General features: G+C 44.5%; 1 protein-coding gene across 4 annotated transcripts in view; it reads left to right on the forward strand.

The window, feature by feature from the left end:
• LOC110499967 (tubby-related protein 3) overlaps nt 1–26,867 on the forward strand; it is a 34,309-nt gene that overhangs the window by 3,933 nt on the left and 3,509 nt on the right. For 2 of the 4 annotated variants that reach the window (XM_021577044.2, XM_021577043.2), the window contains exons 2-12: nt 7,317–7,358; nt 11,302–11,353; nt 18,328–18,490; nt 19,472–19,678; nt 21,192–21,350; nt 22,712–22,845; nt 24,193–24,384; nt 24,624–24,736; nt 24,923–25,040; nt 25,142–25,240; nt 26,660–26,831. In XM_021577044.2, the coding sequence (XP_021432719.2) occupies nt 7,317–7,358; nt 11,302–11,353; nt 18,328–18,490; nt 19,472–19,678; nt 21,192–21,350; nt 22,712–22,845; nt 24,193–24,384; nt 24,624–24,736; nt 24,923–25,040; nt 25,142–25,240; nt 26,660–26,831 (1,451 nt within the window). Of the gene's footprint in view, nt 1–7,316; nt 7,359–11,301; nt 11,354–12,623; nt 12,985–18,327; nt 18,491–19,471; nt 19,679–21,191; nt 21,351–22,711; nt 22,846–24,192; nt 24,385–24,623; nt 24,737–24,922; nt 25,041–25,141; nt 25,241–26,659; nt 26,832–26,867 lie in introns of those variants that run through there. The other 2 variants (XM_021577047.2, XM_021577046.2) reach the window with 2 other exon arrangements.

Here is a 26,867-nt window from a genome sequence, read left to right on the forward strand (position 1 = left end):
CAGCAGGCTCGTAAGCATTCATTCAAACAGCACTTCCGTGTGTTTTGCCAGCAGCTCTTCGTTGTGCGTCAAGCATTGCACTGTTTATGACTTCAATCCTATCAACTCCCGAGATTAGGCTGGTGTAACCGATGTGAAATGGCTAGCTAGTTTTTGCATTATTTAAACCAAATTTAACATGTTTCATTATTTATTTGAGGCTAAATAGATTTTTATTGATGTATTATATTAAGTAAAAATAAGCGTTCATTCAGTATTGTTGTAATTGTCATTATTACAAAAAAAATGTAATTAATCGGTATCAGCTTTTTTTGGTCCTCCAATAATCAGTATCGGTATCAGCGTTGAAAAATCATAATCGGTCAACCTCTATTCTTTATATCTGGTTTTAGTTGTTTAAGTTTACACTGAAAACGTGTTATGAATACAGGGGAAACACTGACATGACGTGTTGGACCATGCCTCTCCCTCCCTCCTCTTACACTAGCTTCTCAATCAGTTTCAGAACTGAGGGCACTGTCCTTAATGTAATGGCTTGTCTGAGGGAAACCAACTCCCCCTATGGTTCCCCAGCACTCCTATTGATGTCTGTTTGATGTCAGTGCATTAGGACTGTGCTGGCCAGAGGTGCCCTGAGAGCAGAGCATGGTGCTGTGTGCGTAGGAGGTTACTGTAAGCTCGGCAGAAAAAGTGTGAAATCCATAGGTCCATTTTTACCCTGAGAGGAGAATAAAATGAGAGGGCAGTTCCCACCCTTTCCTGTTTTGAATGCTGCAATGTGGACTGTGATTATTTGATGTAATCTGCTTGTGTAGTCTTTCAGAGGATATGTGTAGAGGATTAGTGTAAAGAACAGACATGTAGCCTGGGAAGGGTTTCCGTTTGGAAAATTTGGTGCCGGACACTGACCAGCAAGATTTTAATTTACCGGATGACAAACTTACCGGGACATCCATACGCATTGGGTGCGTAATATAGGGTGTCCTCCCATGGTGCTCAAAAGCACATTTTAGATTATTGTAATTCATCTTAACAGAATAGAAATTTGCCTGTAAAGGTTTAATAAAATAAAGTACACTGATGTTCTTATATCAACATGACGGGTTTTATCGTAAAGAAAAACATTGCCCAATGCGTCTTCATCCCTGCAATAAATCGTAAATGAATATCATTAAAAAAAAAGAAACATTTATCCTAGAAGAACAAGTCACTTACACAGTAATAAAACACAACTTCAAAATATAATATTTGTATAATATCATTTGCAAACGACCTGTCCTATTTGTATGAACATTTGAATTAATAAATAAAAAGCCACAGCTGGTTTCAAATACAATCTAGGCCTCTCTAATTTAATTTAGCCTAGGCATAAAGGTTTTAATTAGGCTAATAAATAATACAACATGGCTGTCTACGAACTCCGGGGCCAGCCCGCCTCGCTCCCAATTCCAGCTGTGATTCAGCACCACAGCAGTGGTAAGAGGCCACTCTAGGCGGCCACAAAATGAAGAAATTATCAAACTGATGTTGGACAATCAAATTTCATATGTAAATTTTAAAAAATTGTTACAGCTGGTTCAATAATAGAAAGCTTATATGACAATGCTCCTGTGAAACGTGAAATGCGCCATGCTTTTATAAAAGCACTTGTTTCCAAAGCTCAATGTTTAGTTTCTAAATGCCACTGAATAAGCTCAACTGAAATGCATCAATAGTGCACGATACACATCATTACTCTACTCTGGTCTATCAATCCATTCCAAATCTATATAGGCCTGGCCTACTATACATGGTGATCTTGCCTAGGGCGGCAGCAGAACTGCTAGGACTGGGCCTGTCAAACATAATAATTTGCTTCTAATTTACTTGCATTTGCGGCAGACCTTGGCCTGCTCAAAGTGAGCTGCTGCTGCTGTTGGGAAGTCAAAACTGTCCAACTCCTTGGAGCAGCTTGATGCACATCAGCCTCGTTACTTTGTCCTCAAGAAGGCGCGATCTTGAGGCCGTATTTACTCTGATTTGGAGAAAGAATCCCCTCTCGATGGGCACACTAGAAACAGGGATCATCAACACAATCTTCACCAATTTTGCCCAGTCAGGGTACACTTAGCTGAAGTCCCTTGTGAGGACCTCGCATCTTTTTGCGTGAGTAAAAATAGAAACGCACACTGACACTAATTTCCAAGCAGCTTGAGGATTTATTAACCTAATGAAATGTATTTGCCTATGAAGTTGGAGCACATTGACTGGTATCTTCATCAATAAATAAAACTCATTATTTTGCAATAGATTATTTTATTTCTTTTCAGGACAATGGGTCCGGTCACAATTTTATTTAGCGGCTTTTTATTTATTTTTTGGCCCGGAAGCTGTCATTTACCGGCTAAAGGAAACCTAGAGCCTGGGTTTGTCAGGCAAAAACAACACACCAGGCCTGGTTCGCCACCATGTCCAAGCCCCCCAACCAGCCAGACACTATTTGTTTGTGTCCAGCTGTCATACACGCAGATGGCACAGCTGCAAGGTCTGTTCAGAGAGGAAACATGGGAGTTTTAAATCCTGGCATGTAAAACATCTAACCTATCTCTCAAGCCCTTTCCAGTATCCTATCCTTCTCTCTTTCACCGTAAGGGCTCTCTTCTCTCTCTGCTGTGGGTTTCATGCTTGGGTGACTCAATTGGCAGAGGACACGAGTGTCTGTTTTAAGAGCTGAACAGAGAGGTGGAAAGTGACCTTAACACAGCAGTATATGAGGCTGATACCACAAACCTGAGAGTAGAGGGGAAAATGCCTCACATGAAACTGTACTGAACAAGCGCATGGCTGACAAATGAAAATCAGGGTGTCTGTAAGGTAAATTGCACACGATTATCATGGTCAGTGACCAAAGATAATCATGCACTCACAGTCTCACAGACAGGAATTCCCTTTCCATAAAGGTGTGGTTGTTGTATCCCTATTTCACAATGGCTCAGCAGACCTATAACAAACCACCTGGACCTCAAGTATCTAACTGTACAAGACCTGTGGGTGAGAAAATGGGTTGCAATTTACTTTCTGTTTTCCAGCACATTCCGAACACATGCCTCCGCAGTGGCTTGGACAATCCACCCAGTTGAGTCAGGGACTGACAGACAGAGGAAAATAATCTGGTATTTGCAATAGGTAGGCTGGTTCTCAACTGTATCATGTAGGCTACTCCATTTTAGCCTACCTAATCCCGTGTGGGCAGATTCTGCGTGTAGACCAAAGAACCTGCCGTGACTCAATGGGATGCATGAGATAGCGAGCTTCTGTAGTTTCGGTCTTTGGGTTTTCATCATTGTTATATGGACGTAAGGCGATGCTTCCGAGTGCCTACCAGTCGACACTTAACTCCTGTTTCCATCATTTGTTTTGACGGTGTTTAATTACTCTCAGGTGAATCATTCCCCAGATTGCCCTCAGCTGAGGAGAATGCCATTTTCCCTTCACAGGCACGCAAACACACGTACACTAACAGAAGACGATATGACTTAAAGGTCCTGTGGTCTCCTAGCAACAGGATCAAGGTCCCCCACTTCTTGCCAGTTTTAGGAATGAGGGGGTTGTTTGTTTATACTTCTGGTAATTGGGAGTAACTGTGGTTGTCATCCAGAAACCGCTCTACTTACACGGATTCAAGGAGCATATAAGGAAAGCCTATGTAGAAAGGCAGAAAACCAGAATAATGTGGTTTCACATTGACAAGAAACAGTTTGGTTCATTTTGCTATGACTAAGCAAATTCCATGTTCTGGCATTTTCTGTCAAAATAAAAGTGTTGGAATATTTTAACTTAAGATACTAGGCCTAGGTTAAAGCTCACAAAACATAAACTTTCCCAATTGGTGTTAAATTCAGTTTTTTAGTCAATGGTCTGCGGTTTTGATATGTGCAATATCTCCCTCCGAGTCAGAGGAAATGGCGTCTGTGGAGTTCTGCAGAAAGCATTTTTAGCTCTTCCGATACAGTCATGTCCAGTTTTAGCACGTGGCCTATCAGTCTATATATCTGATACATCTTAGAAACTGAAGAAAGACAGACATATAACTAAGTCAGAGGACCAAGTTTAGGGATTTTATGCCCGGTATTTTGTCTTGGCATGAATTCACACCACATTTAGACTCCCCTAACAAATCCCTGTGAGTTCACTGTGTTGTGTTCAGAGGCTAGCCTCAAGTGTGGCGTTATGGCAACTGCTGCTACTCAGAGACCTCACCCTCAGCTGTGTGGCGCTGTCAATCCCCAGGATGGGACTCCCTCCAGCATCAGGGTAGCAGGGTTGTAGTTGTAGCTCCAGGTAGACCTTCAGACTGACTCTGGACCAGGTTGGGAGTAGCATACATTACCGGAGCTGCTGCTGGACTGACTATCTATCACACACCTAGACTGGCTGATACAGCATCATGGACAGTGTAAAGAGTGGTGTCTCCCAGCCTGTCTACAGCCGCTGGTCCTACAGGTATTCAGCAGGCCTACGTAGGCACACGCTCGTAGACATTATCATATTGTACACACACACACACACACACACACACTCTCTCTGTGTGCTTGATTTCTCATAAAAGTGTACTGTAATTTGGTAGAGGAACTGAGAGGAGTCTGTGTCCTGTGAATCAGGTGTTAGTTGTGCTTGTGACAGACAGATAGGCTTTGAGCATCTCCTCTTGTTCCCACTGCTCCTACCTCTTACCCACACCTCTGTTCTCTGTTCTCCTTGGACTGAATGGCTTACCTGCTGTTAAAGGGAATCCACTTTTTTCATTAGTCCACTGTTGATACAGCCCCAAAATGTTTTGTATGTCAGCAGTCAAGTTTGAAAGATATTGGAATTTCAAGAAGCAAAGTGTCACCGGCAAAATGCAGTGTCAACAGGGCTAATAAAAAAAAGATCTCTTTAAGTATCTCTCCCACGCTCATGTTTCATCTGCTGCATCGTCGTTACTTATTCAGAGCTCTACCACTTGTACTGTAACTAGTTTCTTGTGAGGTTTTGTTTTACAGCTGTTTGCTCTAACTAAGGACGTGCTAAGAATAATATTTGACCAAGTAGCTGACATGAAAGAATTTGATTGAAGTTGCTTGTGTTGAAAAGACTGTTGTTTATCTTGTATGAGTCCTATAATATCCTAGGCCTAGTTAAACAGTGTTGTTCATGCTCTACACCTCACCATGAGTTGATCATTTATTCAGCTGGTGTCTTTTCGTCTGGCTTCCTTAAAAGCACAATCTGCGATCTGGAAATCTGTTTTAATGGTCATTTCAATTCTTGGTATTTAGCAGGGCTGCCGGTTCACACAAAAAACGAATCCCATATTCTAGCTTTAACGTGATGAGGAGCTGATCTGAATGCCAGGTAATCAAAAGCTGCCTAATCTCACCCATGTCATCACCCTGTTTTGAATAATCCCTCTCTCTTGTGATTTCACTGGCTGAACTGGAACTGAAGCCATTCTGTCCAACCTCTGGGGAAATAGAATTTTAATTAGACTTCGTTCAGTCTTTCTTTTTAACCCCGGAAAGTCATTTGCCAAAGGGGAAATTACATTTACTTTATTCAATGAACTTTAAAACATGATTTAAATTAGTCCAAAGCTGTGAAGTATATGAATGAGAATCCGTTTATTGCAGTTTGTTAATACTCTGTTGTCGCTCGTCTGATAATAAAGTCTCTAATTTTATGCTAAATGCCAGAGACGTTTGGAACTGCATCATATTGTCATCTGAATGCAGTAGTCTCATCCTATTCACAAACCTTTTCCCCAACAGACCGAGGACAATGCCATGACATGAAGGGTATCTTAAAACTTGTTCGTGACAACGTAACAGGCTATTATTGGGCTGCGTTTTGTTTGCTTGTCTCTCAGTAAGTCTTTTACAGCACTGTGTCAGTGTTATTTATTTCACCTTTATTTAACCAGGTAGGCCAGTTGAGAACAAGTTCTCATTTACAACTGCGTCCTGGCCAAGATAAAGCAAAGCAGTGCGACACAAACAATAACACAGAGTTACACATGGGATAAACAAATGTACAGTCAATAACACAATAGAAACATCTATATACAGTGTGTGCAAATGTAGTAAGATTAGGGAGGTAAGGCAATAAATAGGCCATAGTGGTGAAATAATTACAATTTAGCATTAACACTGGAGTGATAGATGTGCAGATGATGATGTGCAAGTAGAGCTACTGGGGTGCAAAAGAGAAAAAAAAATATAATATGGGGATGAGGTAGTTGGGTGGGCTATTTATAGATGGGCTGTGTACAGGTGCAATGATCGGTAAGCTGCTCTGACAGCTGATGTTTAAAGTTAGTGAGGGAGATAAGACTCCAGCTTCAGTGATTTTCGCAATTCGTTCCAGTCATTGGCAGCAGAGAACTGGAAGGAAAGGTGGCCAAAGTAAGTGTTGGCTTTGGGGATGACCAGTGAAATATACCTGCTGGAGCGTGTGCTGCAGTGGATGTTGCTATGGTGACCAGTGAGCTGAGATAAGGCAGAGCTTTACCTAGCAAAGACTTATAGATGACGTGGAGCCAGTGGGTTTGGCGACGAATATGAAGCGAGGGCCAGCCAATGAGAGCATACAGGTCGCAGTGGTGGGTAGTATATGGGGCTTTGGTGACAAAACTGATTGCACTGTGATAGACCATCCAATTTGCTGAGTAGAGTGTTGGAGGCTATTTTGTAAATGACATCGCCGAAGTCAAGGATAGTCAGTTTTACGAGGGTATGTTTAGCAGCATAAGTGAAGGATGCTTTGTTGCGAAATAGGTAGCCGATTCTAGATTTAATTTTGGATTGGAGATGCTTAATGTGAGTCTGGAAGGAGAGTTTACAGTCTAACCAGACACCCAGGTATTTGTAGTTGTCCTCATATTCTAAGTCAGAACCATCCAGAGTAGTGATGCTAGTCGGGCGGGTGCGGGCAGCGATCGGTTGAAGAGCATGCATTTAATTTTACTAGCATTTAAGAGCAGTTGGAGGCCACGGAAGGAGTGTTGTATGGCATTGAAGCTCGTCTGGAGGTTTGTTAACAGTGTCCAAAGAAGGGCCAGAGGTATACAGAATAGTGACGTCTGTGTAGAGGTGGATCAGAGAATCACCAGCAGCAAGAGCGACATCATTGATATATACAGACAAAAGAGTCGGCCCGAGAATTGAATCCTGTGGCACCCCCATAGAGACTGCCAGAGGTCCGTTTTAGCATTGTTCTTTTTGGTATCACTGATCTCTTGCTAACTCTATTCTTCTCTGTGTCCTGTGTTCCTGTTCGAAAACCCCATGGCCCTGAAGACCCTCCAGCTCCGCCAGTTTCTCCCCTACCTCAACAGCAAGGTAAGTAGCACAGATGTTGGATCTTAATTTGATCACCCTGTTGCAGGAGAACTTTCCTGCAATGCAGGAAATGTAAAACTTGGAGTGTATTTGAGGTTTATAAAGGCTTCTGAAGTTTGTCATTTCCACTTTGAAACTTGTCCATTAATTATAATCTACATAATAATTCACATTTCCTGTTGCTTCAAGATTATTCTCCTGCTGTAGCAAACTGGCTCAAATTAAGATCCTACATCTTTAGCACCCATCCATTAGAATACCTATAATTAACCATCCACCCAGGCATCCACAGCTTCCACCAACTAGTAATTTCATGGCCGAAGTATACTTTTTGTATTCCTAGTAAGCTCCAATAGGTCAGTGTTCCAAAAGAGGTCAAACACCCTTTGGTAGTAACCATACACACCAAGTCTCCAGCCTTTCCCCAGTGGAGAGTATTCCCATCGCGTCTCCACCCAGGTCCCAAGCTGGACAGCCGCTGAAAAGAAAGAGTCCCCTGCTCCTCTTCCGCTCTTCCCCCTGGCCCTCCTCTGGCCACCCTACACTCTTAGAAAAAGCAGTTCTAAAAGGGTTCTTCGGCTGTCCCCATAGGATAACCTTTTGTGGTTCTAGGTAGAACCTGTTTTGATTCTAGGTAGCACCCTTTTTGGTTCCGTGTAAAACCATCTATAGAAAGGTTCTGCATGGAACCAAAAAGGGTACTCCTATGGGGACAGCCGAAGAACCCTTTAAGGTTCTAGATAGCACCTTTTTTTTCTTCCTACGAGTGTAATGACCATCCCGGATGTGTAATTAACACCTCCCATCATCCTTCCCTCGTCACTACTGTCACCAACACCTCAGGGCCATGTAATGGATTCCCTGTGGACAGATCTGCACGCCTGTATGGATAGCGCTGCACTGGGCTCATTAGACTTGAAGAGGGCTGTAACAATCAGTACACTAAAACGGAGTGCTCTGCAGCTTCTGAGATGACTGATCATTCATGTTAAGCTGACCAAACAGGGGTTGTTGTTGAATGAATAAACAAGCAACTCGCAAAGTCCGGTCCAAAACTCATTGGTTCGTTGACATTGGCAACAATTCTTATTGCCACAAAATGTGGGATCTCAATCTGTAATAGTTGACTTACTTGCTTAGCTTAATGATTTGAATTAATCATTCTGAGGATGTCAGAGGACGTAGCCAAGTCATCTATGTTGTTGTCTGTAATAATCTGAGGTCACGTAATAGACGGATGATGTATGCCTCTCAGCAGATGATCGTTCTGCTTTCTATTCCTCTTGGCATTTGGTGACTGTCCGTCAGAAGCGGTGCTGATGACGTAATGAGGCCCTTATATCCTCCAGCAGAGTGATGTGTCACGGACCTTATCCCAGACACCAGAAGTATGAGATTTACAGCTCAGAGGGAGAGCGAGAGTAAATCAGTGGTATGGAGAGATTGTTATTTACTGTAGATAGTTGTGCTTAATGAAGTTCTTCTTGTCCTACTCCTCTAACACATTGTGTCTGAATGGGAGATGTAAAGGGTAAAGTACAGCCCAGGCTGTTTGACAGCAACAGATGTTATGAGCATGTGGACTGACAGAGAAATTAGTGAAGCCCAGAGATAAATTGTTCTGAGAGATTTCAGCAGCTTGTTGCAGAACCTTGTTTTTTTATGTTCTCACAATCTTCAACCATCCTCCATCACACACTCCCCCATCCTCCATCACACACTCCCCCATCCTCCATCACACACTCCCCCATCCTCCATCACACACTCCATCACACACTCCCCCATCCTCCATCACACACTCCCCCATCCTCCATCACACACTCCCCCATCCTCTATCACACACTCCATCACACACTCCCCCATCCTCCATCACACACTCCCCCATCCTCCATCACACACTCCCCATCCTCCATCACACACTCCCCCATCCTCCATCACACACTCCATCACACACTCCCCCATCCTCCATCACACACTCCCCCATCCTCCATCACACACTCCCCATCCTCCATCACACACTCCCCCATCCTCCATCACACACTCCATCACACACTCCCCCATCCTCCATCACACACTCCCCCATCCTCCATCACACACTCCCCCATCCTCCATCACACACTCCCCCATCCTCCATCACACACTCCCCCATCCTCCATCACACACTCCCCCATCCTCCATCACACACTCCCCCATCCTCCATCACACACTCACCCATCCTCCATCACACACTCACCCATCCTCCATCACACACTCCATCACACACTCCCCCATCCTCCATCACACACTCCCCATCCTCCATCACACACTCCCCCATCCTCCATCACACACTCCATCACACACTCCCCCATCCTCCATCACACACTCCCCCATCCTCCATCACACACTCCCCCATCCTCCATCACACACTCCCCCATCCTCCATCACACACTCCATCACACACTCCCCCATCCTCCATCACACACTCCCCCATCCTCCATCACACACTCCCCCATCCTCCATCACACACTCCATCACACACTCCCCCATCCTCCATCACACACTCCCCCATCCTCCATCACACACTCCCCCATCCTCCATCACACACTCCCCCGTCCTCCATCACACACTCCCCCGTCCTCCATCACACACTCCCTCGTCCTCCATCACACACTCCCCCGTCCTCCATCACACACTCCCCCATCCCTCCATCACACACTCCCCCATCCTTCCATCACACACTCCCCCATCCTCCATCACACACTCCCCCCATCCTCCATCACCCCCCCCAAGGCTGTGCTCTTGCAGTGAGAGTGTCTTGTAGGTTATGTCTGTCAGTGAGAGTGTCTTGTAGGTTATGTCTGTCAGTGAGAGTGTCTTGTAGGTTATGTCTGTCAGTGAGAGTGTCTTGTAGGTTATGTCTGTCTTGTAGGTTATGTCTGTGGCTGGGTAGAGTAGCGGTGGGTTCCTCTAACTCGCTCTGTGCCTCTGAATAGACTCCCACTGCTACTCCCACCTTCTTCTCCTTCTCCCTTGTAGCTTAGCAACATGTACCCAGCTGGCCTTTTCACAGGAGTCCAGGAAAAGTAGTCCCAAACAACAGCCACCACTCTGACGGCCAGAGACAGGACTCTATAGAGAACTGTGTTTTAGATGTAACTGCTGTTGCTTTGTAGCACGGTGGTGCTGCTGTCTGATGCGTTGTTCTATTGCATTATACAGTCCTGATACAGTATCATTTTTGACCTCACAAGGAAAGTGAGGAGTTTTGTAGCTGGAGCCCTAAGCTTTTCTCAGTCAAGTTAGCCTACGTGGTCATGAACAACTCCTGGACAAAATGATATCTATTAACAACTACATGTTTTTTTTACAGTGTGCAGATCATGCAGTCAGGCTAAGCTCAAACAGTTATAGCCTAAGGTATGACAGTAATCCTGTATGACAGTCTTAGTTATGCGCTGCAGTGTAACTGCTTTTTCAAGCGAACACCTTGGTAACGTTCAATTCTAGCTCTGCCAGGAGATTTCAGTGCGTTGTCCTCAGTTATTATTCACAGTAGCGATGCCCCCTGGTGGAATTCCATTGAAAATCATTAATGTCATTATAAGTGACAACAGGGTAGGCTTGGGCGATATACCATGTACTGGGGTATTTAGATATACCGATGGTATGATTTTCAATACCTTTTTTAAAAAGAAATAAGGCCCCTTGTGTGCACTTCCGGTAATACCAAATACCCCCGGTATGGCACAGAAACGGTATGAAAATCTGCATGCCACCCAACCTCGATCGGGGGTGCATTCATTAGTGACCACTGTAGAAAATAGTTTCTTATTGGAAAAATAACAGATAACAGATGAGACCCAGATAACAGATTCATATTAACCACAGAACCACTTGTATTATGTCTCAGTCAGATATGAGTTATGAGTGGATAGTAACCATTTTGTCTTTCGTCTCTTCTCAGTGCCTTTGATGATGAAAGCACCAGCCTCAGGCAGCAGAAGCTGGAAAAGCAGGTAATGACTAACTTTATTAAACACATTTAACTAGTTACGCCACATACAGCACCTGTTCAACATCATAGCCTCTATAGACACTACGACTCCCATATAAACACTACGGCTCCAATAGACTTGTTCAGGGTATATGTCATGAGTATTCTATTTATGATGCAGAAATGACCAGACTAGTCCATATTATTTATATCTAGAGGCATTTTGCGTTTGATGTTTTGGTTGTTTTTGGTGTCTTTTCATCTTTTGTCAGAATTGTTTTTGAGGTCTCAGTCCATGTTTATAGCTGTGAGCCTGTCAAGCTTAAACATTTGACTGGCAGCGAGTGTATAAATGACCTTGTTTTCTGCCTCCGGTGTCACTCAGGCTATGAATTTCCAACCATCAGCACAGTAAGGCTGATTGTCATGAAACCGAGGGAAAACAGGGTGTCTTTGAACTCTTTTATTTTCGAAGGCAGTACAATTTATCCAATTAGTAGAAAGAAAAGTATTTGTCCGGAAGTTAATTGTTTTAGCACTCATTGTAGAGATAAAGCACAAATCTGCTCCTTTCTCAACGAACAGCTCTTCCTGGTCTGCGTGTCTGATGATTGTCCCTTACAATCCCTCCTGCCTGCAGTATCCTTATCACCACGCTGCTTTAAAGTGAAACGGACTGATTTGGTTTAAGAAACCAGCCTAAAGCAACAGTCACACAATGGAGTAAAAGATGGATGAGATGATTGGTAGGCACATAGACTGACTCGATGCTTGCGTCCCAAATGGCACCCTGTTCCCTACATGGTGCACTACTTCTGACCAGAGCCTAACAAAGTAGTGCACTATGTAGGGATTAACAGTAGAAAGGTTTCAGTAGACAGAGTCTGTGTAGTGCACTGTATGCCTACAGATGTAGGATCTGAATTTAATCACATTTGTTGCTGAGATTTGTAGTGCATTTGAGTTTTAAAAAGGCTTCTAAAGTTTGTAACCCTAAACCAAACTCCTAACCCTAACCACTAACCCCTTACTCTAACCTTAATTCTAACTCTTAACCTAACCCCTAACTTAAAATGGCCTTTGTCCTTATGAGGACATGAGAAATGTCCCCACAAGGGAGAATTTTCCTTGTTTTACTATCCTTGTGGGGACTTTAGGTCCCCACAAGGATAGAAAAACCAACCCACACACACAAACAGAGCCCCCCCAAAAAATAGCTCTTGCTGTCTGACACTGGCAGCACCTCTATCCCCCTCCCTCCCTTTCTCCATCTCACTCATTCTCTCTCTCTCTCTCCCTCACTCTGCCCCGGGGTGCTTACAACCGCTGATTCAGTTAGTGACAGTGACCACCCAGACACACGCACATACACTCTAGTTCTCTCTCACACACACGCCGAGGAGGAGACACGGACTCAGAGTGAGAGGGAAGCTGGTGTTGCGTGGTTATCCTTGTGTTAGTTGTCTGATCTGAAAGCCTGATCCAGGGGTAGTGGAGGGCAGGGAGACAGAGGCATGCCCGGCAAGAGTGCTGCTCAGTGGGGGAGAGTTTAGACGTGACGGGGTCTCACAGAGCATGGAACCCTGAGCTCCACAGAGAAACTTCTGCACTTCACTGTTACTCTCTGTCTCACTCCGGACACCAATGGACAGGGTGGGTCAGCACCTCTTATTCTCTGTTCTGTTTATCTCATTTATGGTTGACTATTTTGATCTGAGAGTAACATGGGAAGTTGTGTGTGTGTGTGTGTGTGTCTGTGTGCACTGGTACATGCTTGCGCGTGTGTATTTTGGTGTGTATATTTCTGTGTGTGTTTGCATATGTACGTGCTTGCGTGTGTGTACTGTGCATGTGTGCGAGCATTTGATTTCAGCTCATCCTGGTGATATCATTGTTATAGCCTGTCTCTGGTGGGGGACACTTCCGTGGATGTGGGATATCTCCTAGTCTGCTATTTTCATTAGCCTCCTGTGTCTTGTTTTAGGTCTGTACAATGTCTTTCTCCCAAAGCCTCAGGACGGTGAATGAAACAGTATATTGAGTCATATCCTTTTCTCATATCCTATCCTCTTAAGTCTTTTGTTTTAAATTGACAATAATACAATGGATTGTTTTAATTGTAGGGCAGTTTTGTTTCAAGTAGCCTACTCTCTTTTCTCCAGTTTTTCAAAAAATATTCTGATATTTAATTATTTAGAGGTATGATCTGTGTAATGGTGGTGTACTGGGTTCTAATAGCCTATTCAACAGATTCTATCAACTCTTTATGTTACTGTTTGAAAATGCACATAGTTGAACAATGAGTAGCCTAAATATTCCTAATTTTCCAGCCATACTCTATGTTCTGGTTATACACTCTTAGAAAAAAGGGTTCCAAAGGGGTTCTTCGACTGTCCCTATAGGAGAACCCTTTTTTAGGTTCCATGTAGAATCCTCTGTAGAAAGGGTTCTACAAGGAACCCAGAAGGGTTCCTTCTATACCTGGAACCCAGAAGGGTTCCTTCTATACCTGGAACTCAATGGGTTCTACCTGGAACCAAAAAGGGTTATTTAAAGGGTTCTCCTATAGGGACAGCCGTATAACTGTTCAACGTTCTAGATAGAAAAAAGGTGCTAAGAGTGTAGTCCAAGCAAGCTAGGAACTAGGTTTGAGTTCTGTTCAGTTTGGATAGGGTTAATTCAGTGAAGTGAAGTGTCATTGCCACTGATGAGTTCTGTCAGCGAGTGAGACAGTTCAGTTTCTGCTCTACTGCTGTCAGTTCTTGTGAGGTAACCGTTCTGTAAAAACGTTATTATTAGTTAAATCCAGGAGTGGCCATTGCTAAGATTCCAGCAGCAATATCATCTTAGTTACAGATCAATATCACATCAGTGAGAGAAAAACAGCTTACATGAATATGGCTAGCATTTCCCAGACAGTTTACACAGGAAGACTACTGCTAGCCAGTTTACACAGAAAGACAACTGCTAGCCAGTTTACACAGGAAGTCTACTGCTAGCCAGTTTACACAGGAAGACTACTGCTAGCCAGTTTACACAGGAAGACTACTGCTAGCCAGTTTACACAGGAAGACTACTGCTAGCCAGTTTACACAGGATGACTACTGCTAGCCAGTTTACACAGGATGACTACTGCTAGCCAGTTTACACAGGAAGACTACTGCTAGCCAGTTTACACAGGAAGACTACTGCTAGCCAGTTTACACAGGAAGACTACTGCTAGCCAGTTTACACAGGAAGACTACTGCTAGCCAGTTTACACAGGAAGACTACTGCTAGACAGTTTACACAGGAAGACTACTGCTAGCCAGTTTACACAGGAAGACTACTGCTAGCCAGTTTACACAGGAAAACTACTGCTAGCCAGTTTACACAGGATGACTACTGCTAGCCGGTTTACACAGGATGACTACTGCTAGTCGGTTTACACAGGAAGACTACTGCTAGCCGGTTTACACAGGAAGACTACTGCTAGCCGGTTTACACAGGAAGACTACTGCTAGCCAGTTTACACAGGAAGACTACTGCTAGCCAGTTTACACAGGAATACTACACTGCTAGCCAGTTTACACAGGATGACTACTGCTAGCCAGTTTACACAGAATGACTACTGCTAGCCAGTTTACACAGGATGACTACTGCTAGCCGGTTTACACAGGAAGACTACTGCTAGCCGGTTTACACAGGATGACTACTGCTAGCCGGTTTACACAGGAAGACTACTGCTAGCCGGTTTACACAGGAAGACTACTGCTAGCCGGTTTACACAGGAAGACTACTGCTAGCCGGTTTACACAGGAAGACTACTGCTAGCCGGTTTACACAGGAAGACTACTGCTAGCCGGTTTACACAGGAAGACTACTGCTAGTCGGTTTACACAGGAAGACTACTGCTAGCCGGTTTACACAGGAAGACTACTGCTAGCCAGTTTACACAGGAATACTACACTGTTAGCCAGTTTACACAGGATGACTACTGCTAGCCAGTTTACACAGGATGACTACTGCTAGCCAGTTTACACAGGATGACTACTGCTAGCCAGTTTACACAGGATGACTACTGCTAGCCAGTTTACACAGGAAGACTACTCCTAGCCAGTTTACACAGGATGACTACTGCTAGCCAGTTTACACAGGATGACTACTGCTAGCCAGTTTACACAGGAAGACTACTGCTAGCCAGTTTACACAGGAAGACTACTGCTAGACAGTTTACACAGGAAGACTACTGCTAGCCAGTTTACACAGGAAGACTACTGCTAGACAGTTTACACAGGAAGACTACTGCTAGACAGTTTACACAGAAAGACTACTGCTAGACAGTTTACACAGAAAGACTACTGCTAGACAGTTTACACAGGAAGACTACTGCTAGACAGTTTACACAGGAAGACTACTGCTAGCCAGTTTACACAGGAAGACTACTGCTAGCCAGTTTACACAGGAAGACTACTGCTAGCCAGTTTACACAGGATGACTACTGCTGGCCAGAGCAAAGAGGGAAGACAAAGAAAAAAACTAGACAAAAGGGCTTCAAAGTTTAATCAGATCCTGGGTCAGATGTGTGGCTCATTTTTAAGTAGGATCTCATTGTGAAGCATTGTCGGGCTTTTGTTTCTTGTTTACATGGAATCTCTATCCTGTGTCCAAATTAACAGTCTGTTTCATTATGATAATACATTCAGATGATTTATTCATTTGTCTGCTATATTTAGCCTTGGAAGAAAACGAAGAGGTGAGCCGTTTTCCCCTCTTAAAGGGATATTTCGGGATTGTATCTACTTCCCCAGAGTCAGATGAACTTGTGGATACAATTTATATGTCTCTACGTGCAGTTTGAAGGAAGTTTCTAACTAGCGTTATCGCAATAGATAAGTAGTGTTAACGCAATGACTGGAAGTCTCTTGTAATGGCTAGCATGCTAGTAGATGCCATAGACGTCCAGTCATTTGGCTAACGCTAGTTAGCATTGGCTCGTGAAACTACCTCTAACTTCCTTCATACTGAATGCAGAGACATAAAAATGCTATTTATGTGTTCATCTGACTCTGGGGAAGTAAATAAAGGGCTTTATTGCCAAAAGCCCGAAATGTCCCTTTAAAACAAAGCCTGTTTGAAATGTAAACCATCAGACTCCAAGTTGAAACCATTAAGCTCCCAGAGGCCTTTCATCTGGTCTTATTTGCATTTTAATCCAAGACTGGGTATTTAATGAATATTATTTTTCAGGTGTCAAATAGAAGCAGGCCATGGTAGTGTGTGTGTGCACGTGCGTGCGTGTGTGTGTGTAGGTGCGAGCGTGCGTGTCTGTGCTTTTGTGTGTGTGCGCCTGCGTTGCATTGACCCTGAATGTGTGTGTTGCGTTAGCCCTGAGTAATAAAACCTTTCTGTAGTGGTGGTTAATCAGCCCAATGAGGCTTCAGAGAGACAAGGACCTCTCGTCTCTTTCCAGCCCAGTTCATCACTAAACACCACTTGTTGTTTTGATGCTCCCCACTAATTGAGGCAGTTACATAACCCATCGCCTGCTTTGACCAGAGACCAGGACTGCAGGGCCAACTGATAAATGTCACCATAATTCATGGAAATGGACCATTTCTCTAGTGTGAAGCTTTATTATATTCATAGAGACATTGTGCTGTGTATTATGTAGCCATAATCTAAAGGGGGTCAACCCTCGTCGCTGTTGTCCCTAGTTTCCCAGAGCGTTTGTGATGGCTGTGACAATGTCAGCTCTAATGATCCCACTGCCTTGTCACTGTCCTCTGTCCCCAGTTTCTCTGTCCCTGTACTGAACAGAGCCTCAGTCAGCACAGCACAGAGTTATATGGTTCCACAGGAAGCAGCATTTCCAACTCTAGGTTTATTAAAGTAGTTTGAATTGTTTGCACTGTATTTTAAGCACCCTGTTACTTTGTCTCAGCATCTTTTACAACAGTCTAGGCTTACTTGCTGAAGGTTCCTTCACTGAGTAGCCAACTCTCTTATATCCCATTTCCTCTAGTGGTAATGCTAGGATACAAATGTCCATTATTCTGTGACCTTTACTATGAGATAAATATAGCCTAGCCAACCTTACCTCACCTGTTCTGTTTCTATGCGAGTTGCATATTCTGCCTTCCAATTTAGTGTCAAAGATACTGAAGGAAGAAAACATTACATTTTACTGTGGCTGAATGATTTGCCAGCCATCTGGGGTTCCATTTTGAGATACACATTGAATGGCCATCATGTTCTGTCCTCTCCCCCAACAACAGTGGGAGTGGTGAAAAGACAACCACAAAGAATGTGGAGTCTATCAAGGACACTGACACGGTTACCATAGGAACATGCATCTTGTTTGACACCCCTGAAACGAAGCTGGCAAGCTACGATACTGTGTTTTTTGCTCACTTGTTTTGTCATATTGCTTAAGATAGCTTTGTTTTTCAAAACAGCAACACCGGTGGTTTTTCGATCAGTGTCCCAAGTATCTGATAAGGACAGAGTCGTTACTGATTGTCTGGTTCTCAGCATTTTGAGTGATCTGGAAAAGGTGTAAGGCTGTCTGTATAAGGTTGAATATAGATGAGTGTCTGGCTTGATGATGAGGAAGTCATCATAAAGTAATTCTTCCCCAGTCAGATGAACTCGTGGTTACCAGTTGTATGTCTCCTCATCCAGTAGGAAGGAAGTTAGCTGTAGTTTTGCGAGCCAATGCTAACTAGTGTTCGAGCAATGACTGGAAGTACACAGTCTAGTGGTATGCATTACATAGCAGCCAGACCTCTATGATTAAAGAGTGTTTTAATGAGGGAAAGGGATGGTGTCCTCATGGACTGTGGGGAAGAGAGGCCAGGTATACCTGGACAGATACAGGTAGGGTCCAGAGAGAGAGGATCACTAGAGCCTTATCACCAGCTGTCAGTCCAGCTGTCAGTCTGGGGCAGGGCCGGCCGGCCGGACAGACAATATTTGCATGGTATACTCTCACTGTCGTAATCCCCCCGTCCACAGAGGGCGCTGTTGGAGCAGAAGCAGCGGCGGAAGCGGCAGGAGCCTCTGATGGTGCAGCCCAACCCAGAGCCCCGGCCCAGGCGCTCCAGGCCTCGGCGCAGTGAGGAGCAGGCCCCGCTGGTGGAGTCGCGCCTCAGCATCACCAGCGATGTCATCATGGACGGTGAGCCTTGGTTCTTGGGGTTAGCTACTGTGCTAGCTAGTTTTTCCGGGGTCAGATCACACGATCGGGATAAAGTAATGGGTCTGAGGAAGCAGGATCAGTGCTGAGTGATTGCACCCCAGTCCACAGTCAGAGATAAACAGTTGTTGGCTATGAAGAAGAATACTTTAATGATCCATTTGCTTTCCAGTCCAGAGTGAGGGCAGTACGTCAGGTGAGGACAGTGAGAGGGAGTGGTGGGAGAAGGTGGGGCCAGGCCCCATGTTGCCCAGGAAAGCAGGGAGAGGGCCAGTCATGGAGCTCACTCTGGAGGAGCAGAGTGGTCTTCCAGATCGAGGTAGAGGAGACCAGTCAGGAAATACAAGACTAGAGAATAGGGTTATAAACATTGGTGCATCCCACTTCTGATACCAATCACCTGTACATTGGCATGCAACGTATGTTAGTCTCTCACATACTGGGATACAATGTTATAAAATGTTCCTCCAAACAACCAGGAAACTAATATATTGAGGTGTGTGTGTGGTGCGTGTGTCTAATTACACCTCCCTCAGTCTTGGGACGTGTGGAGAAGCGCCTGTTCACGGTAGTGGAGGAGACACCCAGGAAGCTGTTCTCTCTGATGCCCAGAGGGGCCTTCAGATGGGGAGGAGAGAGTCACATTCAGAGAGGCAGAGCAGCGTTCAGACTCTCAGGCAAGAAAAGGGCCACCTGCTCAGTGCAGCATATCACTCCATGGCACAAGGCTAAGCTCTGACATGAACATAGAGGAGAGGTACTACAGAGAAACGCAGCTGCAAGCAGACGGCTAAGTAATAAGGAGTAGGTACAAATCAAATCACCTCAGGGAAGCACAGACAGGAATACAGAACAGCTCTTGGAGAAGTAAACAGCTGGATGCTCAAACACACAGACAAGCAAAGTCATTAACATAATTCAAGACATAAAAAAACCTGTCTATGAATGCACCCCACCCTGCAGGTATCGACGGCCCTGCTGCCTTCATGGGCTCTGAGGCCCCAGACCTGGGTACCAAGATCCAGATTCTGTCGGTGAGCAAGTCCCAGCCCCTGTCGCTGTCCCAGCCGCTGCACCAGTCTCCCCTCGCCGAGGAGCCTGACCGGGACGGGGACACGGAGACTCTGCTGGAGCCCAAGACGGACATCCACGAGCTGCTGCAGAAACGAGGTGAATACTCTGGGGCCTAGTTATGGTCAGACCATGTGACCAGGAAATAGTCCTAGCCCTATGACCTACACAGCACAGACAGTGTCTCATACGCAGTAGTGCTATAGACAGAAGACCTAGGAGAGTGTGTATACATGCGAGTCAGTCAGTTATATCATCATCTACCCTGATAAATCCTCTGGGTCGAATACCAAACAGCTTCAGAGATCACATCCCGTCCGCTGCTCTGGCAGGCCTCACGGCTACACCGACAGGGCACTCGATATAAGTGTCTCTTTCACACCTCTGGGCTGGTAGAGGCACTTTGTAGTCTAGTGAGAGGACAGGCTGAACTGACAGAGAGAGAGAATGCAGGATGGGGTGAGAAGATAAGGAGGACAGATGAGAAATGGGAGCATATCTGGTCAACATCGTTGTTCAGGGACAGTCTCAAGAACTTTGGAGGTTGTGGTTTATTGTTGCTGCTGTCCTTTCAGTTGCTCTCATTAAAAGCCATTGCACAGTGCTAAAACCTTTTCCCTGCTCTGGGATACTTTCTCCTCCCAGGGCTGTGGTGCTGCAGTGTGCAGTTAGAGAGCCGGCGGAGGGCGAGGTTGATGGTGACAATGAGAAATTGATCATTTTGTAAGGGGCAAGAGTAGCATCCACCTACCACAGTACCTATTTATGCCACCTTACCTTCCTTCCTTCTGGCTGGTCCACGAAGAGTGTTAGAAGTCTCTTTCATTTCCTGAGACTAATTCAATATCATTTTGTACTGTTACTGTGCGAAATGACAAACTAAATTAAGATAGCCAGGTCTATATCTGGGAGCGAGATGTATTACCTAGTTAAACCTGAGACCCAGATTAAGGGCAGTGTATTACTGCATTAGCCTCAGTTTTTAAGGATCTTCTCCTGGACAGCAACAAGAGGGCAGAGGTGACACTCCCCTCTCAATAATGCAAACCGTCATCATGAATGAATGTCTGGTCTGCTTAGTGCTACTGAGATCCAGCCTGTCCTCAGGTGCCTTAGATAGTGCCTGGCTGCCCAATCAGTTTTATTTCCCAGTGTAAACGAATTGAAATGGAAACAGCAAAGGATTAGTAATAGCCTACTGCCTCCATTTGGATTTGACTTGGGGACGCTATTCAATCAAAACTGGTCAGCGAGTTCCCAAGGTAAAGTTCTTCATGTGCTGCTAGACCGAGAAAGTGGTTGAAATTATCACGTTGTAAGTTTTGGTTTTACAACCTGAGCATCGAGCCCTTTCTTTTTAGAAAAGTTGTATTATCAGAACGTATTGGCATTTCCATTTGGCTGGTTTAGTAAAAGAAGTGACTATACAAAACATTGTTGTTTTAATTGATGCCTTTGAGTCACTATTAGAATGTAGCTGACATTTGCGGTCTGTATTTAATGTTTGTCAGTACCCTGACATTTAGACATCTCTGGGGCTAGATGGAGTGAACACCACTGTGTACATATTGTTTCTAGCCACGTTGGCCAATACATATGTGTCTGTCTGCAGAGGCGTGGGACATCTCTCTCAGCCCCTCCCCCTCTCTGATTGACCCCGCCAACGGCAGGGTGGTCCAGTTGGTTGGTGCAGTGGAGGAGGGCCCAGAGGAGGGGCCGGAGGAGGGGCCAGAGCGCCCACTGTCTGCCAGGGAGAAACTACTCCAGTCAGGTAGTAGAGAGCAGCCTGCCGTTCCCATGGTGACAGGGCTGGAGTGAAGGTTGTTGGGTTTCTGTCTCTCTCCCTCCCTCCTTTCCTCTCTCTGCAGCACTAACTCTATGGAGCAGAGGTGAAACTGAGGATACAGCAACAGTGAATTATATAGTTACTGGTAATAACATAGTCATTGGATGTAAAGTGCTAGATATCATACTCTGGCTTCAAGACACACCGAGGAAAACAGGTTAATATTTCTTGTATCATCAACAATGGAACACATTGAGAGCGGGCATTTTTCCCCTGCTCACTTTGAATTCTGCTATCGCATCTAAAAAATGCTTTCTCATTAAAATATTCCACAGCACCAGCCAGAGTCACGGCTGGTAAATCCAATTAGCAGCATTACTGACACCTGTCCAGAGCAGCTCCCACAGAGGCCTGTCTGACCACACCGTGTTGTGTCTGTCTGGCTGGCATCTCTCAATAGGATTTCTGCTTTCCCTCGTTCCTAACTAACCCCTTTACATTGGACTATCAGGGCCGGTTTCGTGGACACAGATTACTCCTGGACTGAAAAGCATGCTTAACGTGCATTTAGTACAAGGCTTAATCTGGGCCCAGGAAACCAGCTCTCAGTGATGGATAAAACACAATGAAGATGGAGAATATATTGTCTTGTATTTCACAGTATTCTTTCCATTGTGGAAATGTATAGGGGTCTGAAGTGGACTAACAGTGGTGTCTGGGGATAATGAAGGCTGCTGGGATGGCTAGAGGTTCATAACAGGTCTCTTCTATCGTAACCTGGTTACTGGGTAGTCTCGTCTGTTCCATACAGAAAAGTTCGTCCTCAATGGGTCTCAACAGTTACTCAGCACTATTTCGCATCCGCTTTCCTTTCTATCCTCTGCCAGCTGTTTTAAGGTTAGGTTGTCTCCTCAAATTTTGGGGGGACTACTAAATGTTATAGAGAGCAGTTTTAGCTGCATATTGTAATATGTGGCCTTTTCCGATACAGGAAATATTGCATCAGTTCATATTTTCAACTGGGGTAGTATGATGACTTAGTTGGAACAAATCAAAGGCTATGTTATCAAAAACAAAATCTGCATACATTTGAAGAAATGCATTGCCCATATCCATTACATGCAGGCTAATCACAATGGGTCCCAGGAGAAAAAAAATCTCTCCTTGAGTCATGGCAATAAGAACCTATGGGATTACTGAGGAGATATGGAGGAGTTTTCAGCTTGACTGGGCATCTGAGATGATCTCTCATGTCTGCATAGAACCCTGGGTCCTCCTGATCCCAACCAATGGAGTGTAAGCTGTAGGCCACATCTCCCATAGTGCATTCTTTCTCCCCTGACCAGGTCTGTCAGGCAGTATGAACTACGAAGAGGCTGGTGAGGATGAAGAACACGTTGATGAAGACCGGCCACGCTCGCTGTCCCCCAACCCAGAGACAACACGGCCTGCGTCTGCCTCCAGCTCAAAGTCCAACACAGTGAGTCCAACCATATAGTTGTCTCTGTCCTGTCATATCATTAGGAGCACATACAGTGGGGCAAAAAAGTATTTAGTCAGCCACCAATTGTGCAAGTTCTCCCACTTAAAAAGATGAGAGAGGCCGGTCATTTTCATCATAGGTACACTTCAACTATGACAGACAAAATGAGAAAAACAAATCCTGAAAATCACATTGTAGGATTTTTAATGAATTTATTTGCAAATTATGGTGGAAAATAAGTATTTGGTCAATAACAAAAGTTTATCTCAATACTTTGTTATATATCCTTTGTTGGCAATGACAGAGGTCAAATGTTTTCTGTAAGTCTTCACACGGTTTTCACACACTGTTGCTGGTATTTTGGCCCATTCCTCCATGCAGATCTCCTCTAGAGCAGTAATGTTTTGGGGATGTTGCTGGGAAACACGGACTTTCAACTCCCTCCAAAGATGTTCTATGGGGTTGAGATCTGGACACTGGCTAGGCCACTCCAGGACCTTGAAATGCTTCTTACGAAGCCACTCCTTCGTTGCCCGGGCGGTGTGTTTGGGATCATTGTCATGCTGAAAGACCCAGCCACGTTTCATCTTCAATGCCCTTGGTGATGGAAGGAGGTTTTCACCCATTCATTCTTTCCTTTACACGGATCAGTTGTCCTGGTCCCTTTGCAGAAAAACAGCCCCAAAGCATGATGTTTCCACCCCCATGCTTCACAGTAGGTATGGTGTTCTTTGGATGCAACTCAGCATTCTTTGTTCTCCAAACATGACGAGTTGAGTTTTTACCAAAAAGTTATATTTTGGTTTCATCTGACCATATGACATTCTCCCAATCTTCTTCTGGATCATCCAAATGCTCTCTAGCAAACTTCAGACGGGCCTGGACATGTACTGGCTTAAGCAGGGGGACACGTCTGGCACTGCAGGATTAATTTATTTTCCACCATAATTTGGAAATAAATTCATAAAAAATCCTACAATGTGATTTTCAGGATTTTTTTTCTCATTTTGTCTGTCACAGTTGAAGTGTACCTATGATGAAAATTACAGGCCTCTCTCATCTTTTTAAGTGGGAGAACTTGCACAATTGGTGGCTGACTAAATACTTTTTTGCTCCACTGTACATAGCTATGTGGCTATGGCTTGTGCAATGAATACGTTAGAAATCTCACATGGCAAATCAACTTGTCACTTGAAGACGTATAGAAATGCATGAAGACACTGAAACAACAAGATGGCAGATGAATGTTGTCCCCCCTACTCCTGGACCGTATCTCCTTTATAACAGTGATTGGCCGGTATGTTTTGTGACTTAGCATTGTGTGTTTTTTTCCCCCCCTTACAGGAGTGCGTGACACCGGGGTCGCCCACGGCGGAGAGCGCCCTGATCGAAGTGGACAACCTGGAGGAGTTTGTGGTGCGTCCCGCCCTCCGCGGCGTCACCGTCAAGTGCCGCATATCCCGGGACAAGAAGGGAATGGACCGCGGCCTGTACCCCACCTACTTTATGCACATGGAGAGAGAGGACGGCAGGAAGGTACATTTGATCTCACATCATGTCATGGGGGATTAACATGGAGAAGACCTAGATAGATTTACAGTCAAAATAGATTTATTTTTAATCGTATTTCATGGGCCTGTCTTTTCCTCAATAGCTACATTTGAAATGGTATGAGAAAATAAAGTAAAAGTAACATCTGTTTTGACTGCAGTGATTAAAATGATGGTTTGTGAGTTTCCCTCTCACCCTGAGTTTACTCTCTTTGTTTCACCCAGCTGTTTCTTCTGGCTGGGAGGAAGAGGAAAAAGAGCAAGACGTCCAACTACCTGATCTCAGTGGACGCCACGGACCTGTCACGCGAGGGAGAGAGCTTCATGGGGAAACTGAGGTAGGACCATATCTCACTCGTCTCACTCTGTCACAACTCTGCTAAATATAATTCTAAATCCTTGCTGATGAACAATTTACATATTGTTTTGAGCCCTCGGCTGCATCTGATAACTCTATTGGGTGTGATTGTGAGTGCTGGAGGGTCATTGTAGACTCTAATGTGATTGGTCTGGTCATCCTGCAGGTCTAACCTGATGGGGACCAAGTTCACGGTGTATGACCAAGGCACCAACCCCTGTAAGAACCCTGGAGCTTTGCTGGAGGAGAGCAACACACGACAGGAACTCGCAGCCATCTGCTATGTGAGTGCACACACGCACACACACACACACACACACACACGCTAATATTATTGAACCTGTAAGGTTGTGTGACATTCTGATCTCTTGTGTTCTCTCTGCAGGAGACCAACGTTCTGGGGTTCAAAGGTCCCCGCAAGATGACCGTCATCATCCCAGGCATGAACATGAACTTTGAGAGGGTTCCTGTCCGTCCAAACTGTGTATGTATCAGCCCCATGGGACTGTACAACTCCAATCACTTCTCCTAACATTTGTAGTCACTGTACCTGTTATGCACAGTAAGGGAGAGGGGCGTGTCAGAGGGCATGATTGAGGGGCTAGGCCCCTTTTTTTCTAAATTTCCGCCTGAATGACGTGCCCAAAGTAAACTGCCTGTTGCTCAGGCCCTGAAGCCAGGATATGCATATAATTGGTACCATTGCAAATAAAACACTTTGAAGTTTGTAGAAATGTTAAAATAATGTAGGAGAATATAACACAATAGATAGGGTAGGAGAAAATCGAAAGATAAACCAACCGTAATTTTCTTTTTTTGGAGAGACCATCCTCTTAGAATGGCAAGTACAAGTTCATACTGAAAATGATCTTCCTGGATGCAATTCCTATGGCTTCCACAGGGTGTCAGCAGTCTGTGTTCAAGGTTTAAGGCTTGTAATTTAAAAAACAAATAAGAAATATCAGTTTTAGTACGGGGACACAGTCTTGGAAATTTGTGTTTGTGCGTGCCATGAAGACAGGACACACCTTCTAAAATCAGTTTCCTATTGAACATACTTCTTTCCGTAAGAAATATTATAGTTTGATTACATTTTAGGGTATCCAAGGAGTGCATAGAAACATATTTTAATTTGTTGAAACAAAGTTTAGGGGTAGATTTTCGGATTCCTTTCTCTGCATGTTGAACGAGTGGATTACTCAAATCGATGGCGCCAACTAAACAGACTTTTTTGGGATATAAAGAAGGATTTTATCTAAAAAAAACGACACCATGTTATAGTTGGGACCCTTTTGATATCAAATCAGAGGAACAGTTTTCAAAAAGTAAGTGAATATTTAATAGCTATTTGTGAATTTATGAAACCTGTGCCGGTGGAAAAATGTTTTGATGTGGGGCGCCATCCTCAAACAATCGCATGGCATGTTTTCGCTGTAATAGCTACTGTAAATCAGACAGTGCAGTTAGATTAACAAGAATTTAAGCTTTCAACTGATGAGACACTTATATGTACTTAAATGTTTAATGTCCATATGTTTCTGATTATTTATTTGACCTGCGCGCCCTCCAGATTCACCGGAAGTTGTCCCGCTAGCGGGACGCCTAGCCCTAAAAGGTTTTTAAGACTCTGGCATTCTTACACCTTGAAATAGAAAATCATTGAGCACAATCTGAATAATGGAGTGAGTATTGAAGTCAACATCATGTAATGGAAACTGAGGCTAACCCACTAAGTGCTGTGAGATGTGGTCACTGGGGAGTGATGTCAGATGGTTTGGATGTCTGGGTCGTATTTATTAGGGCACGCAACGGAAAACTAAATTGAGCGTTCTTATTGGATAAGTCAAGGTTGTCACTCCCTGTTTCAGTCCTAATGAATACAACCCTGTTTGTGTGTTTCCAGGAACAGGACAGCCTTCTAAGTAAGTGGCAGAACCATTCACTGGAGAACCTGATCGAGCTGCACAACAAGGCCCCCGTGTGGAATGACGACACCCAGTCCTACGTGCTCAATTTCCACGGCCGCGTCACACAGGCCTCCGTCAAGAACTTTCAGATCGTCCACGACAACAATCGTGAGTCGATCCGTCAGTGCTTCTCTTGACTCTTTC

Source organism: Oncorhynchus mykiss, chromosome 21 (assembly GCF_013265735.2).
Source record: "Oncorhynchus mykiss isolate Arlee chromosome 21, USDA_OmykA_1.1, whole genome shotgun sequence".
NCBI classification, from domain to species: domain Eukaryota; kingdom Metazoa; phylum Chordata; class Actinopteri; order Salmoniformes; family Salmonidae; genus Oncorhynchus; species Oncorhynchus mykiss.